The sequence below is a fragment of the Xyrauchen texanus genome, chromosome 22 (genome assembly GCF_025860055.1).
Source record: "Xyrauchen texanus isolate HMW12.3.18 chromosome 22, RBS_HiC_50CHRs, whole genome shotgun sequence".
Taxonomy (NCBI): domain Eukaryota; kingdom Metazoa; phylum Chordata; class Actinopteri; order Cypriniformes; family Catostomidae; genus Xyrauchen; species Xyrauchen texanus.
Genome location: NC_068297.1, coordinates 22,916,327 through 22,934,867, shown reverse-complemented (window position 1 = coordinate 22,934,867; position 18,541 = coordinate 22,916,327). Strand labels below are relative to the sequence as shown.

Here is an 18,541-nt window from a genome sequence, read left to right as displayed (position 1 = left end):
AAAAGCCGCTGATGCGCATCTGATTTGATGTGTGCACGCAGTGAGCTCTGAGTGCAATGAAAACTTCTCCAACACACGAATATTTGTAGAGTTCTGGAACTAGTTTCCCAACAACTATTGAACTTAGCTGTTAAGAGCGTTTTCTTCGAGCGATTTTATGAACGTTCTTTTGTTTTGTTTTTATCAAGCATGGCCTCCTAATAATCCCCATATAGGATAGGGAGAACAGTTGTTAAAATTAAGAGTTATTTCATACATTTATGAGCAAGATCAGAATAAAGTTTTTTTTACAACAAAAGTGTCTCGGAGTGACACATGACAAGAAATGCTGACGTGTTTGAAGAAACACACTTTATAATATATTTAAGAACAGACAAAAGAAAAGCCGTCAATGCTCGTGTCTGATTCACTGTTCAGAGGCGTGCATCGGGACCCTGTCTCATGAAACAAACGCATTTCGCAAGCGTTATCACTCCTTTTTCTCTATTTCCCCATAGGAAAGACACATAAAGCCCATAAAACAGACTTCTCTTCATTAATTTATAGACAAACTGTTCTAAACTGAACATGCATATTCCCAGGACATTGTGTGTATGATTATTACTGTCTCGTATAGTGTCTTTCGTACTTTATACTGTTTTATGCATGCCTTATGACAGAACCACTAGATAATGTAAATTATTGGTATCATGCTTCGGATCAAATTAATCCTTGTGTAACGCCCTGCACATTTGAGTATATCACCTCCTTATAGCATGTATTGCATGCTTGTAATATTAATCAGAGAATAAGGGGGCACAAACTGCCAGTTTACTCCAATCATGCAAATGAGTCAGCTTCCAAACAGAGGAACTTTTCCCACTGGAAAATTGCACCTTTCTCATTGGTCAAGCCAAACTCGAGAGGAGTGACCTCCCTCAGGAGTTAAAGGGCACTGTCGGAGTGTCCTCACTCTCTCCTCCTTCTTCTCCTGGTTGCTGTTCATATGGGAACGGAAACACATGGTCCAACTGCAAGGTCATGGGCTGGCAGGCCTCAAGCCATGTGTAACTTCCTCGACCATAACCGTCAAACTACACCACAATTTTATCATAATTTCTTCATTAAACATGGAAGAATTTGATTGCAGCTTCAACACCATTGACTCAAGGAACCATCAAGTCTTTCTCATTGGACTGCATCCGGGCGCTCTCTAAATACCTAAGGCATTGCAACTATCATACAATTAACTTACTGAATACAGGTTTAGCATAAGCTGTAAACCCCTTTGTTAAGGTGCTTTGAAGTAAGAAACTGGTGGTTCTTTCAGATGGTTAAATTAATCTTTTCATAGCTTCATTCCCCTGTTCTGTTCCGGTTTCATTCACTTTCACTTTTCCATTTCCCATGTATGTGTGATTTGTGTGTATGAGTTTTTTAGATTAGTTACGTGTTACGTGATTTAGTTAAATAAAGCTTTTGTGTACATTCTTGCATGTTGATTCTAGTCTGCTTGTAAATCAACGTCAATTTAACGATTTGATCACAGCTACATGCTGAGTTATTTTTCTGTGGCCACGGAAAATATCCTTTCTGAGAGTTGATAGACGAGTGTTCGTTGGACAAACAGATTTTTAATATTAATTCAGCTGCATCAAGTTAATTCTATTAACTTACCCAAATATTTATAACTAATTATAATGTGTTATGATTAATTATTCATATTTCCCTTTTGAGCTAATTTGCTAGACTCTCCTCTCTAGTAATTTGGCTCATAGTCTTAATAATGATAATATCTGACTAACTGGGGCCCAGGTCAGGAAATAGTCAGACTGGTTAATCCGAACATCTGCTAGCTGCCTTGAGACGTCACACAGGTCACAAAAACTACTACACATAGAGACTGTATCACCTAGATAGAGACTGTGTCTGTTCCCCAAACTGCCAAACATAAAACCATCCCTAAATCATATATACAAATTATATTAAGGTCAAACTTGAAAAAAACAAACACATTAAAGATAAACATCATATGAAAATAAGGCTACTAAAAGCCAAAGCTTAGAAGAACTTGATGAAATAACAAAAAATATAAATACAGTAATCTCTAGCACTCTTGACAGTGTCGCCCACCTTCAATTAAAGAAAGTTAAAGAAAAAAGCCATGTTCCATGGTTCAATGATCAAACTCATGCTCTCAAGAGAACAGCTCGGAAAATGGAAGAATACAAAATTAGAGGTATTTCACGGGGCACTAGAAGCTAACTAACAGGCCAGAATATTTCAGCACTCATAGAAAATAACCACAACAATCCTAGGTGTTTATTCATTACTGTGGCTAAATTGGTGGTGGTGGTGTAGTGGTCTAAACCACAGTACTGGTAAACTGGTAATCAGAAGGTTGTTGGTTCGATCCCCACAGCCACCACCATTGTGTCCTTGAGCAAGGCACTTAACTCCAGTTTGCTCCGGGGGGATTGTCCCTGTAAGAAGGGCTCTGTAAGTTGCTTTGGATAAAAGCATCTGCCAAATGCATAAAATCTAAATCTAAAATGGAATTATGCAATCATCTGTCATAGCACCTCAGAACAGTGTCTCATAATTTTCCTCATGAACAATTTCAATCCTTCGCTGTCATAGGTCATGAAGAGCTCAAGTCAAGTCAAGTGGTTATACTGTCGTTCAACCATATACAGTTAGTACAGTACACAGTGAAACGAGACAACGTTACTCCAGGACCATGGTGCTACATAAAACAACATAGGACAGACACAGAACCACATGAGACTGCACAGACTAAATAACATACCTATATGAAGTGCACATGCAAAAGTCTGCAAAAAGTATGGGACAGTACAATAAATTAATACAAAATTTAATAAAAAAATAAAACAGGACAATAGACACAGTGAGAGACAGTGCAGCGCTGACCAGTACACAGTAGTGCAAAAAGATGACAGTTTCTAAAAATGCCAAATGTAAACATAACATACTATGAGATAGTGTTCTATGCACATAGCAGTTATTGAGGTAGCAGCCAGGTATAAAATGACAATAATTAAAGTGCAACTCAGGACACGTGTGTTTGTGTCAGTCCAGTCTCTGAGTATTGAGGAGTCTGATGGCTTGTGGGAAGAAGCTATTACACAGTCTGGCCGTGAGGGCCCGAATGCTTCGGTACCTCTTGCCAGACGGCAGGAGGGTGAAGAGTTTGTGTGAGAGGTGTGTGGGGTCATCCACAATGCTGGTTGCTTTGTGTATGCAGTGTTTTTTGTAAATGTCTTTGATGGAGGGAAGAGAGACCACGATGATCTTCTCAGCTGTCCTCACTATACTCTGCAGGGCTTTGCGGTCCGAAACGGTGCAAGTCCCAAACCAGGCAGTGATGCAGCTGCTCAGGATGCTCTCAATAGTCCCTCTATAGAATGTAGTGAGGATGGGGGTGGGAGATGTGCTTTCCTCAGCCTTTGAAGAAAGTAGAGACGCTGCTGGGCTTTCTTGGTAATAGAGCTGGTGTTGAGGGACCAGGTGAGGTTCTCCGCCAGGTGAACACCAACGAATTTGGTGCTGCTGACGATGAGAAATGATTGTGTTGAATGCTGAGCTGAAGTCTATGAACAGCATTTGAACGTATGAGTCCTTTTTATCTAGGTGGGTGAGGGCCAGATGGAGGGTGGTGGCGATGGCATCGTCTGTTGAATGGTTTGGACGATACGCAAACTGCAGTGGGTCTAGTGAGGTGGCAGCTGGGTCTTAATGTGCCTCATGACGAGCCTCTCGAAGTACTTCATGATGATGGGTGTGAGTGCGACGGGACGGTAGTCGTTGAGGCAGGACACAGAAGACTTCTTTGGCATGGGGACGATGGTGGTGGCCTTGAAGCATGTTGGAACGACGGCACTGCTCAGAGAGATGTTGAAGATGTCGGTAAGAACATCTGCCAGCTGGTCTGCACATCCTCTGAGCACTCTGCCAGGAATGTTGTCTGGTCCAGCAGCTTTCCGTGGGTTGACTCTACATAGAGTTTTCCTCACATCAGCCATGGTAAGACGGGGCACCTGGTCGTTAGGAGGAGGGGTGGTCTTCCTCGCCACCACGTCATTCTGTGTTTTAAACCTAGCGTAGAAGTTGTTCAACGCATTTGGAATGGAACAAGCTTTGTCACAGGCATGATGTTGTCCTGTAGTTGGTGATGGCCTGGATGCCCTGCCACATGCGCTACGTGTCGCCGCTGTCCTGGAAGTGACTGAGGATTCTCTGGGCGTGTGCACGCTTTGCCTCTCTGATGGCCCGAGACAGTTTGGCCCTCGCTGTTCTTGGCTTGACCGTTACCACTTTGTCTATGTAAATGAGGAATTGTCAAAACAAACAAAAGTAAAGTATGGAGTGTCACAGGGATCAGTTTTAGGTCCTCAGCTTTTCTCCTTTTATATCCTTCCCCAGGGAGATATTATCAAGAATCGTGGAATAAGTTTCCACTGTCATGCCGACAATTAAATAAAAGATTGGATGGCCAGAAATTTCCTTCTACTTAATTCCGACAAAACAGAGGTACTAATTATTGAACCAAAACCTATAAAAATAAGCTGCTAAAATATAATTTGTCTCTTGATGGATGAACTGTTTCATCATCTTCAACAGTGAAGCACTTAGGTGTTATTTTTGATACCAATTTGTCCTTTGAAAATCAAATTACCAATGTTTGTAGAACAGCATTCTTCCACCTAAGAAATATTGTTGAATTACAGCACATGCCCTCTGTTGCCGAAAAATAAATTAATGCGTTCATGACTTCAAGACTAGATTATTGTAATGCATTACTGGGGGATGTCCAGCAAGATCAATAAATAAACTTGATAATAAATAAATAAACTAAATGCAGCAGCCAGAGTGCTGACGAGAACAAGAAATATGATCATATTAGCCCCATTTTGTCATCGTTACATTGGCTACCTGTTAGATTTCGTATTAATTAAAAAATTCTGTTAACTACGTACAAAGCTTTGAATGGTCCAGCTCCACAGTACTTAAGTGACCTTCTTCCATGCTATATTCCATCACATTCATTACGATTGCAAAATTCTGAAACGATGTGTGTTGTGAAAGGCGCTATAAAAATGACTTGACTTAAACGTTGAGGGAGAGGTTGTGCTCCTGACACCAGCATGTCAGAGTGTGCACATCCTCTCTGTAGGCTGTTTCATCATTTTCAGTGATCAGACCTAACACCGTCGTATAATCAGCAAACTTAATGATGGCATTGGAGCTGTGTGTTGCCACACAGTCATGTGTGCACAGGGAATACAGGAGTGGGCTGAAAACACAACCCTGCGGGGCTCCAGTTTTGAGGGTCAGTTATGGGGAGATTCTGCTGCTCAATCTTACAACCTCGCGTCAGCCTGACAGGAAGTCCAGGATCCAGCTGCACAGCGAGCTGTTTAAGCCCAGAGCCTGGAGTTTCACATCAAGCTTGGAGGGCACTATGGTGTTGAATGCTGAGCTGTAGTCTACAAACAGCATTCTCACATATGTGTTCCTTTTTTCCAGGTGGGAGAGAGAGCATCATTTTTTTTAAGTTAGATCAAGCTGAAAAACTGTAGACCCTCAAGGTAACAACTGCATGTTACCAATGTTTACAGTGTTTCTTTAATCTGCTATTTATCAGCATAGCACAGTTTGAAACATCAATATATGTATATGGTGAGTCTATACTTAAAAAAAGCCAACCTGAGAAATACATATGTACAGACGTACTCAACTCATATAGTTAAATATTCTTGAATATCTTTTTAACCTTCAAAATAATATAATGAGCACACATGTTTCCTTAATAAGCAGCTGAGACAGCATATCTTCCTCCATTGCTCCTGCTTCAGTAAAATTGCTTTGGACAGTCAGTCGAGCCACTCATGGTGCAGGCCGACAGCTCCTTTATTTTGCAGAGGACTTCCTGTCTGAAATTCATTACCATCACCACAATCTCCTACTACACATGCAAATGTTTAATCACAATCACCTTGGAAAGAAAAGCTAGCTGCTAGGCCAAACACTGAATTGTGAATTAATCGGCCACTGGTGAGCATTAGGATGGACCTCACGAACCTCAACGAAATGACCTACTAGTTGAATTGCGATATACTCATTGATCTCTGCCTGCATCACCTTAGTCTAATAATGGACTACACTCTTAAAATGAAATACATAGACTACCAAATAATTGCCAACAAAATCCTTCATCAGCCAAATAACAAAGAACAATGCATATATTTTAACTTCTTCAGTTAATCCAGGATGGACTTCAAAGACATTATCATTAATATTATAGTTCATACAAAATCTTGTAGTTTGAACATTGGTCCTTAACACTTGGTTTACTAATATTAAACCATGACTTGAACTACACACAAAAACTAATATTGGCATTATATTCATGCTGTTTAGCCAGAGGGGAACTGGTCCAACAGTGAGCCTGATTTCTCCCAAGGTTATTTTTCTCCATTAAATAACATATTTTGGAGTTTTGTGTTCCTTGCCACAGTCACCTTTGGCTTGCTCAGAGGGTTCAAAATACAATTAATATTTAATTAATTATTCATTTTTATACACAATTTACAATAAAATGTTTACAATCAAAAACTGCTGAATGATGACTAAGACTTTATAGATATTACAGTTTCATTTTCTGTTAACGCATAGTTTTCTTGAAACTGTGTGTGTTGTAAAAAGTGCTTTACAAATAAAAATGACAAAAGAAATAGTGTAAAAAAAGTTCTTCATGTGGTGACATCTATTGTAAATTAAATGGTTTGATTCAAGTCAAAAATATTATTTAACTTGTCTATCATTGTCAGTCAATCTGTCTACATTAGGTTACACCAACAAAACAAATTTTAAGGGTTAGGTCAGGTGCTAATTCTTAAAAGAAACTTTTTTCCCAACAAAGCACTAAAAAGATTCCTAAAATGTCAGTTCCCTATTGATTACTGAATGTCACAAGACATTGCAGAATGCTTTGGGGAATTCCTTTTCCATATCATAATGCCAATCTTATGGTTGGCAATGGTGTTTGAATCCTGCCCTTTAAGGTGCTATATAAGTGGGTGCTCACATACCATTTCTTCAGAATTGTATTCCTTCAAGACCGACATAATCTTGTCACAACTATGCACTTGGATCAGCCCTCTCTTCACCATCATCGGACACCCATCAGCGGATGGGAATCCCTGCAAACGCATCAGGACATTCTTTGCCTGACTCTCAATGCCTGCAGCAAAAGATTCACCCGCCCCCTCCACTGTTCCGGTGAAGAAGTCTCTCCACTTATATATATGTATATATATATATTGTAATATTCCATAAAAACTCATGAAAGAGCCGCTTGTGTGTATGCATCTTTTTAAAGATGTCGAATCGCAAGTGTTCCTGTGAGCGACACATCGCTCCGTCAGACCAACATGAGAGCTGCATTCACTGTCTAGGCTGCCCACGCCGACGCAGCTCTCATGGGGACAGACTACCCTCCCTGTGAGGACATAAGTCTCAAGATGCCATGCACTAGGGTCACCCTCGTCCTGAGGGATGATTCCACCTCACGTGCCCTCCTGACCGCTCCCTTTGTGTTAAGTCTCGAGGGACCACATGAGAAAGCACGTCAGGGTTTCAAGGTAGAGCTGGAAGAAACCGAGGAGGATCTTGCAATGGCACAATCCCCCCAAGCCCCTCCCAACCAATAAATCTCCTTTTTGGGGGTTTGACTCATCTTCATAAGCATGCGTGTGCAACTCAAGAGCGAGTGCATCCAGATCATTATCTAGTGTCTGTCTCAGTTCAAACTGGGAAAAAATGTTTTCAAAACTTTTCACTTTTCAAAAAAATGCTAGGTTTTATGGTGGCCGTCATACTGTTAGGTTTTTTACATAAGACCTCTCCAGTGCTGGCTCAAACACCATGTACCGAGTCACACCTGGCATCAGGGGAGCATGCGTGTCACCAACCAAAATGGCCCCACCAACCATGGTTTCCGGAAATGATGGAGATATTAGGCGGCCCTCCATGGAAAATACCGCTAAAGAGGTATCTGGTCTCCCAAGCGCAGGGAATAATTTGGCATCCCCAACCGGAATACACTTATGGCCCCTGAATGGAGCACAACGAATGAGCCAAAATTTACTGTAATAAACACCATATTGCAGGCCAAAGCGCCATCTACAAGATGCCTTCATGCACTAAAATGGAGTGTGTTTGCAGATTGGTGCTCTTTATACAGAAAAGACGCAGATAATTATCCCATAAAGGAGATCCTTACATTCCTTCAAGGGCAGTTGGACGCAGGTCTTACTTTGTCAACTTTAAAGTTTATATAGTGACCATTTCAGCATTTCACACCCCAGAGGCTGGCTCCTCAATAGGCAGACGCAATCTATTCATAAAGTTCCTTAGGGCAGTGAGGCGCTTGAAGCCCCCTCACCCTGCTAGTCACAAGCCCCCCGTTCGAACCTTTGGAATCCGTTGAGTTGCGTGTGCTCTCAGTCAAATGCGTTGGAAATATAAATGTGCTGTCGGTTGACAATTCATGTCTGGAATTCGGTCCCAGGATTTCCAAAGCCACCATCAAACCCAAAAAAGGCTATGTGCCTAAGGTGCTTTCCACACCCTTAGGGCTCAGACAGTGCACCTACAAGCTTTCTCTTCTCCACCGTCTATTTTGGATGAGAAGCAGTTAGCACATTTATTATGCCCCATGCGGGAATTGCACATGCATGTAGAGCGCACTTGCCAGTGCTGAAACCCGGGAAGGAGGAGAAATGCGCTGTCACGGAGTCCTCACCTCTGCCATCCATCAGGGGATCAGCCGCGGCCATCTGCCTGGGGACAGAGGGGTCACTACCAGCCCGTGGCCATCAGCCAAGACAGGGAGGAGTGGTTTCATCCACCAGGGGCAGGAGGACTCGCTGCCATCCAGGTGCGAGTTGGTATCCGCTAGAGTGTGGAGCAGTTAAGGACCGGCGGCAGCACATCCGGGAGCCGGCGTGCAAGTTCTTCTCTATCTCTCCTCTCTCTCTGTGTGTGTCCGCTCCCTCTTTCCCTCTCCCAATGCCTCCTCTTGTCTCTCCCCCCAAGTTCAAAGGAGGCAGGGTGGGCCACTCGCTGACAGAATGGCAGCGTCTCCCCCCAGAGATCGGGGGGTTAGTCAGACCAGTGGCGCCCCGACTTGAATGGGGCAGGGGAGGAGTGTGATGAAGAGGAGGGCGTGGCCGGGCCGTGATGGAGCACAGCCAGCGCTGAATCAGCTAATCAGCAGGAGAGCTAGATAAGGGGCGGCAGGGGGCACCGTTTCGAGAGATAGAGAGTGCAAGTGACCGCAGTGCACATTTATGTTGGTTTTAAGTGTTCCATTAAATTTTATGTTTACTGTTACCTTTACTGTCCTCCTTGCCTGTCCTTTATGCGTTTACAGATAGTAACAGTATGGAAAAGCTTAGGGCATTGCAAAGCCTCCAAGCACACGTGATATCACTGCATCAACTGTCAAAATGGGCAGTTAAAAGGTCTGTGTCACGTGAGGAGTTGTTGAGCCAGAGTCACATATTGCTTCTACAGAGTTGTAGATGTTTGACTGTAATATTCATTGAAGCTTGAGTAACTCAAGTGCAGAGATTGGAATCAATTAAGCCTTAATGACAAAGGCCTTGTGACTCTGTGGCAGCGGGGGCGTGGTCAAGCGCCCGTCCGGGAGAGGAAAGCGGTAAGGGCGCTTACACCTGAGCTAAATTATGCCCAACACCTGTCTCTAATTCCAGTGAGCACGAGGAGAGCGGCATAAAAGCAGACACAGAGCCTCCAGTCAAAGGGAGACGACAAGCCAACTCAGTGCGCTTGTATTACATTGTGTGTTGTAAAGAAAGAGAATAAAAGCTTACCTTGCGCTGAACACCTGTTTCCTGTCCTCCTTCCTGTGGGAAGCGTTACAGACTCTTTTTTGAAAATTTCACCATGGCTTCAGGCGGTTAATCTAATCTAATGAACTCCAAAACAGTTTGTCACTCAGCCAACCTCATCACTAAATCTTTGTGCCTCTAGTGCTATTTGGCAGAAAGGCCTTTCACACAAATCATAAATTACCCTTTTGCAGCTAAAAGGCTGCAGCTCAAAAATGATACTGACTAGGAGAGTCATACATTGTTAACTAATTTGTACTACAGTCTAACTGAAAGATCTGGGGCAGAGATGAAGAGACTGAAGGGTCTATTATATTGAACTCCACTGTAGACAATTCAATACACTCTTCATGTTAATATACATTAAAAAATAATGATACATTCACAAGAAGAACCAATTAGTTGTCAGAGCGCTAACAGTAACACAAAATCATGACAAATAGATAGCTAAAATACTTTATATAGACCTTTTTCTTACCCTGGAGTGGAGCCAGCTGATTGATCGCTGTTCTGTTCCTTCCAGCAGTAGTGGTACAATGATACGGTAGTGTTCGAGTTTGGTGAACCAACTTTTCAATCGCCTCTCTGTGACAAATGACAAACAAAAAATAAGTTATGAACAGGGATGATCTGGGTACCAGAGAAACAGTAAGTGATGCAACTAAGCTGTGAGTGTACTAGAGGCAATAATTTAAAACAACCAAAAGTAAAAAGTATTTTAATTTGCAATTAATCGCATTTATAAATAGTTGCTGTGAAAGCCCCTCAAATACAAATAATTCAATATATATTGATCAAATAATTATAAATAGTTATATTTAAATAATTATAAATATAAAATCTATTATAAAAAAAATATAATTCAGATATACAATTTACAGATTGTAAAGCATTGATAAGACAAAAAGTGGGTTTAGAAGGCAACAACTTTATTCCCATATTATTGAACATAATCCCATCCTGAGATTACAATCCACGGCAATCCATTTTGCAATTGAATTCATCAATTTGTCAAACATATTTTTATTATAAGGGCTTTTCTAAGGACGTGTCAATGTACACATGTATCACACAAATGCTCGTAGAGCACATTGGTTGCGTCACTGTCCACCGGACTCCCTCTCTCACGCCACACCCTGCTCCCTCTCCCCACTCTCACCTGAGTTGATTACACGCACCTGCACGTCATCAGTACTCTAATCATGGACTGCATAAAAACTCCGCTCTCACACTCAGTCATTTGTCTGTTCTCGTCTATGTTCACCCTAAGTCTTCGGACTTCCTAGCTACTTCATACTTACCAGTTGCACTTTGTTAATTACCCTGTTTGCTGTTTGTGTCATACCTGTTTTTGGATTACCTCACCTGTTTGTTTCACCTCTCATCCATTGTCTTGTCAATAAACCCTGCGATTGAGTCCATCCCTCTGCCTCAGAATTCTTACCGTGACAGAAGAACAGACCACCTAAAAGGACTCCACCAACACAGATGAGCACAGTCACTAAGAGCATGGAGCTGACGGGTACATTCCGAACTGTTCCGACAGGATCTTCCTCTCCTGGAATATTCAACTAAGTTTTAAGAACTTGCTGCTACAATCACTATATCTGACTCATACCTCAGAAGCATTTATGGAATGGGACAAAACTTTCACAGACCTACAGGTGTTCCGGAGGCGGAGAATCTTTCCTTTGCTCATCTATTTAGCCATGCATACACCTAATTTATCCTTCAACTCACAATTAGGCTGCTATAGTTAGGTCTGCCAGAACCAGAAACAGTGATCGTGATCTAAAAGTCTGCAATAAATTGAATGGCATTTATGCTAATACTATTCTATTTGTTTCCCTGTCTCAACCTCGGGACTCCTATCCTAAGGTCACCAGAACCTTAGATTATCAGATAGATTATCAATTATTTGCCAACAAAACACTTCATCAGCCAACTAACAAGGACAATTGCATCTATGTGAACTTCTGCAGTTAATCCAGGATTGACTTCAAAAACATTTGTCATTAATCTTAAAGTTCACTCAAAATATTTGTTTAAACATTGACCCTTAACACTTACTTAGTTTAATAATTTTAAACCATGACTTGCAAAATACATTAGTAATATTGTCATTATATTCATAATGCTAGCCAGAGTGAGCCTGGTTTCTCCCAAGGTTATTTTTCTCCATTAACCAACATCTTATGGAGTTTTGTGTTCCTTGCCACAGTCGCCTTTGGCTTGCTCACTGGGGTTATAAATACAATTATAATTTAATTTAAACACAATTCACAATGGTATTTTATCAAACTACACAAAAATGACTCTAAGACATTATATATATTACAGTTTAATTTTATGTTAATGCATGATCTTCTGTAAAATTCTTTGAAACGATGTGTGATGTGAAAGGCACTGTAAAAAAACAAAATTACTTGACTTTGCTGATTATGTACGAGCCACGCTGGCCATCCATTACCCCTCGCCATTATCGGCACGCAGGACAGAGGTAATTTCCATCACCCACAAGGTAACTCCTATCTCTGCATTCTCCCCTTACACTGTGGGTTAAGGTGGGAACCCCGTGCCACCACCGCCACCTGCTCTGAAGACCATGCAGATTACCTCTGTGTTTTCTGTACTATCTTCTAAAGTGTATGATCCCCAATGATGACGGTACGTTTGGCCATGAAGACCATTCTTCATAGATTATCCACGTCTGCCACGGTTAATGACCGGTGCCCATGCCTGCCATGGTTAACGAGCCGGTGCCCATGCCTGCCATTGTTAACGAGCTAGTGACCATACCTGCTACGGTTAATGAGCCAGTGCCAATGCCTGTAGCCTCGACTTACCCAGAGCCAATGCCTGTAGCCTCGACCGTCACAGAGTCAATGTCTTTAGCCTCGACCTTCCCCGTAACAATGCTGCCAGCTGTCCTGATGAAGAGGAGAAGAAGAAGAGCTCCTATTCCCCAGTCACTGCCTGTGCTCTTGACCACGAAGTTCAGTTCCCAGTCACTAAAGTCTCCTTCGTCCAAGCCTTCCACGGCTCCTTGCTCCAAGCCTTCCACAGCTTATTGCACCAAGCCTTCCATGGCCACTTGCTTCAAGACTTCTACGGCTCCTTGCTACAGGCCTCCCACTGCTTTATCCTACAAGCCTTCCACGGTTCCTTGCTCCAGGCCTCCCACAGCTTTGTTCTTCGAGCCTTCCATGGCTAAGCCCCTCGAGCCTCCCATGGCGGGGCCTTCCATGGCTCCGCCCCACAAACCTCCCTTGACTCCACCTTCCACGGCTCCGCCTTCCAAGGCTGTGGCTCGGCAATCCATGGCTCCACCCCTTGAGCCTCCCTCAGCTCCGCCTGCCTTTGTCGAGCCTCCCTCGGCTATGCCTGCCAGAGTCCCTACTCCGGCTGCTCCGCCTCTGTATCTGCCTATGGCTCCACCCCCTAAGTTTCCACCTCCTGTGGCCAAACAGCTGGACCCCATTCCCTTTCTAGAGTTCCCTACCAAACCTCCTGATGCTGTTCCTGATCTGTGGCAACCTCCCAGGCCTCCTGACCCTGTCCCTGCTCTGTGACCATCTCCCAGGCCTCCTGATTTTGTCCCGGCTCTATGGCCGTCTGACCCAGTCCTTGCCCAATGGTCACCTCCCTGGTCTTCTGATCATCCACAGACTCCTCCCTGGCCACCGGATTGTCTGCCAATTCCTTCCTGATCATCTTCCTATATTCTCCCGTCATCTGTGTCCTCCTGCCCTGCTCCATCTTTGGGCTCCAGGAGTCGCCTCCCTCACTCCACACAGCGCTCACTCTCCCCTGCACGTCATCAGTACTCTAATCATGGATTGCATATAAACCCCGTTCACACTCAGTCATTCATCTGTTCTCATCTATTTTTACCCTAAGACTTCGGACACCCTATCTTCTTCATACTTACCAGCATGTTTACCTACCTTGTTATTTGTTCCCATCACCTGAGTTTGGTGTATGTTTCATCCTCTGTGTATTCCTCCAATGATTTGACTCTCCCATTGTTTTTTATGATTCCTACATGGACCAAATGCCTATACTGCTGGAGTTAACTTACTGCCCCTCTTTTGAAAACAGGTGGTACTTCAAACTTGAATTGCTCTGCTCTGATGGTAGGACAATTCTTTATTACAATTTAGGGACATAATTAATTGTGTTAATTTTTTATAATTAATTGCACCAAATTAAGGTGTTAAATTGATAGCCCTAGTTAAAAGTGAAAGTGTATGCTAAAGAGAGAAGTAAGCAGTCAGGGCTGCAGTAAATTAGCACCAGCATACTGCAAGTAGATGCTAAGATAAAGACGATTAACCCAATACAGCAAAGCTTGGCTCAAAACACTTATGTGCAAAACAGCATGTGTTCATCTGATGTCAGTATATGCATGGGCATATAGTACAATTGGGGTCCAAAATTCTAAAAAAAATTTGAGTCTAAAACTTAATAAGAATAGTTTATGAATGTTGCAAAAACCACCTTGTGTGCTTCAATGGGATCAAGGAAATCTGATTTTCATATAAAGTCACAAAATAGCTTTCCTCATAGTGACCAAGAAATAGGGTAGAATCTTAAATATTTCCTCTACTTTTTGTCAAAACCCCAATTTTAATGTTATTTTGGACTTTTAGACCCCACTGTACATTACATTTTTTGCCTTACACTTGCAGAAATGTAGCTTTAAGAGTGAAAGAAAGCAGTGGCGTGACAGCACAACAACTCTCTAAGGCCCAAAAGTCTGTAATTTTTTTCTCTCTCCCTCACTGTGACTCACACACATACAAGTAAATAAACAAAAATACACACACACACACACACACACACACACACACTATGTATGTAAATACATTGTTTGAACAAGTGCTAGGATCGTTTAGATATGTGTAATATTTATTTATTACACAGTTCTCTGGAATACCTGATTATGAATGGTCAATCGCAGCATTCTGTGGACAACTATTTTTAGATAATGACCACTAAAGTGTATAATTGACATTTGTCCCATGAAAACAATTTCCTAGATGTGCAATTTTCACTCAGCAGTCTCTTTCTTCTCACATAATAGAACAATGTCATCTTGAATAAATATTTTGGGCTTTTTTAAGAGCGGTACATCTTAAAAACAGTTCCATGTGATGCACCATACAAGCCAGTGGGTTGGGCAATATAGCAAATATTAACAATATAGTCGAGATAAGTTTGCTGACTATGTAAAATTTACCAATATCGTGAATATTGCAATGATTTTAATGTGCTTTCATTTAGCCATTAAGTTTCATAAAGAGCACATCAGCAGACAAATTTCACAATCCTTCAGGGCTGCACAATTAAACAAAATACCATAAAAATGGCAAGTTGGCCATACTGTAGCTACAGTGGCTGTTTGGATGTAATGATGGTTCCTCTGATTAAAATACAACAACAACAACAACAACATCCCACTTTTGAGCCATTTTAGAGCAAATACATAATTATCTAGATATATACTGAATATTGTCAATAGGCTGAAAAATATAGAGGCATATCACCCAGCCCTACAAGCCAGTGAGTCAGTGGGCATGGCCATGAAGTGTTTGTATTTTCATGCAAGTACGCTCTAAATCTACACTTAAATGGGTTGATGAAATTGTGCACAAAGTGTAACTGAGTTTACACTTTGTGGTAAGAATAGACCTTAATCACAGCACAGCCATGTTTGATTTTTGACGTGAATGAAAACGAGGCTGTAAGGGATAGACTTACAGCCTCCTCAATGACATCATGCATGGTATAAAGCTGTATAAAGCTCCTAGATCACATCTAGTTTTTTCACTACATTTTTTCAGCAGAATGATCCAAAACACTTTAAACAACTGTACACCCATTGAAGAGACCGCTAGTCTATCCCTCACAGCCTTGTTGCCATTCCTGTCATAAATTAAAGATGGCCCTGCTGTGAATATGGCCCATGGCGCTATCTGTGGGTGCTAACAGCAGGTGTTTTTGCAAAAATATATGTGAGGTCCATGTAAACTAAGTGGTTCAAGTTCCAATTTAATATTTTAGATAGAAATAAGTTGCTCTTAAAGGAATATCCTGGGTTCAAAAATTTAAGTCACAAGTTAAGTTGTGGCATTACCACAAACATTTATTTTGACTCATCCCTTCTTTTCTTTAAAGTATTGTAATATAAAAATATTAATATAAAATATTGTTTAGGTCTTTTGGCAATACTTTTAAAAAAGTGAGTATTTTAATGTTTACAGATTGGCCCCATTCACCTCCATTGTAAGTGTTTTACTATAACCCAGACTCCAATGACTAAATAAATGTCTTCTAAAGCGATACGATCTCTTTGGGTGAGAAACAGATAAGTCCTATTTCAGTCCTTTTTTACTATAAATGTTCACTTCCAAATCGCTCATGCGTCAATTCTCACGTGAAAATGCCAACGCGCTTATATATATATTATACTCAGAGAGTATTCTATGTATCCTCTTGAGACCCGAGCGTGACTGCTGTGTGCATTGTCCATTTTCCTATTTGATATGCAACTAGTAGCACCAGTAGACTCCAATCGTTGAAAGTTTTAACCATTACTGACAGTACAGAGTCTTCTGAATTGAGAATTCAGGGGTCGCTCGAGAGTACCGTTATGATGGAAAAAGTAATTGTCACGATTTAGAATTTGGCAAGGGAGAGATACCTGAATGGCTTTTGTAAAACTTGTTCAAATTCTACAACTGTGAGAGTTGTAAACTGGCACCTACTTGTCCAAAAAACTTCCTTATTTTGTTATTTTCCTATATTTTTCTTATAAACAGCAATTTTATTGAAGTAAACTCTACAAACTGTTAAATTAAAAAGGACAAATTAGTGTATTCTTTGTAAAAACCCTGGTACACAAAAAAGATAATCTTTCAGAACCATGAATGATTCAATAATGGTTCAATAATGGCTGTAACTAGCATGGTACAGTACCATCACTATAACATGGTACATCCACAGTACTTTTGTAAATGATAAAACACCAACAAACTGCAGTGAGACACTACACTAAAACTGTTCATAATCAAACACACTGTCTCACACATTCAAACAGGGCACACCCCCCCACCCCACACACCAAATATCCCAAATATTATGCCAACTTTTTAAGCTAAGCAGAATTATGAATAGTTCTATTCTGTTGTCACATATTCAGCTGGGTAGTACTGAGCTTTTTGTTTTACTATTAATGATAAGTAACTGTTTTACACATGTCATAAAAATAATACTTTTTCTGTCTTACATTTTCTTGACTCAGGCTTTGTTTAAAGTATCGTCACTGTGAGAGTATTGAATCATGAATTCAGTATAGAATATACAAATTCAAGTCTCAGAATGATGTGATGGCTGCTTGAGGGAAAAGCAAGCTAACTGGTAAAGGTCTGCTATAACAGTAATTATGTTACAGTATAGGCTACATCTAATATTAAAAAATACAACTCTAGGCTGTATGTTTGTACAGAGTGTATGGATGAATGTTAGACATGCCTGGAAGACCACAAAATCTTTAAAAAATATATATATATTCTCCCAGTCTCCAGTAACTTTACCATTACTTGTAAAATGTGGCTATATACAGTAACTGTACTGCTTGCTTCTCTCTCTCTCTCTCTCTCTCTCTCTCTCTCTCTCTCTCTCTCTCACTTTCCCTTTACGTCCATTTCACTTGAAGCAAGGGCTGATGGCTTCACCAGCTATATTAGTCTAGTGCCTAACATGAAAACGTCTCGGGTTACATGTGTAACCCTTGTTCCTTGAAAAAGGCGGAACGAGATGTTGCGCTGCTAAGCGCTACGGGGGAACAGCTTTAGCTGTGAGCCGAGCTGAATAATGTGTGGAACACGTCAATGAACATTGACCGGAATTTATAGCCTCGGCTGATGTAATCATTAGATGCACCTGAGGCCAGGCTATAAATGGATACGTCACCAGGTGTCGTCAGATACTTCTTTTTGAAGAGCAGTCCTGGGATGTCCCAGTGCGGCAAAGCAGTGCAACATCTCGTTCCGCCTTTTTCAGGGAACAAGGGTTACACATGTAACCCGAGACATTCCCTTTACAAAAGGCTTCACTACGATGTTGCGCTGCTAAGCGCTACGGGGAACGCAATACCCACGCCGCCGCACTTGGGGCTGTCCGGACCCCTACGGTTGTGCAGTGTACTCACAAAAATGCAAGAGGTCTCAGACATGAGCTTCAGATATCGACTCAAGGGCATAAGAGCCCGGAGTAGCATAAACATCTAAACGATTCAATTTTGATGAATGTGTGCGGAGAGGACCAGCCTGCCGCATCACAAACTTGTTCAGGCATGAGCTGAGATGTCGACTCAAGGGCATAAGAGCCCGGAGTAGCAAAGCATCTAACCAATAAAGTTCGATGAATGTGTGCGAAGAGAACCCTATTGCACCACAAACTTGTCATAAAAACTGATGAATGTGAGCGGAGAGGACCAGCCTGCCGCATCACAAACTTGTTCAGGTATGAACTGAGATGTCGACTCAAGGGCATAAGAGCCCGGAGTGCAGAACATCCAAACTAAAAAAGTCCAATGAATGTGTGCGGAGAGGACAACC

The 18,541-nt window shown here is 41.6% G+C and overlaps 1 protein-coding gene across 1 annotated transcript in view; it reads right to left on the bottom strand.

Annotated features, from left to right (window-relative positions):
- Positions 1–18,541, bottom strand: part of adam12b (ADAM metallopeptidase domain 12b) — a 165,662-nt gene that overhangs the window by 125,308 nt on the left and 21,813 nt on the right. Inside the window, exon 2 of the mRNA XM_052153684.1 lies at positions 10,396–10,502. Within this exon, the coding sequence (XP_052009644.1) occupies positions 10,396–10,502 (107 nt within the window). The remainder of the gene's footprint in view (positions 1–10,395; positions 10,503–18,541) is intronic.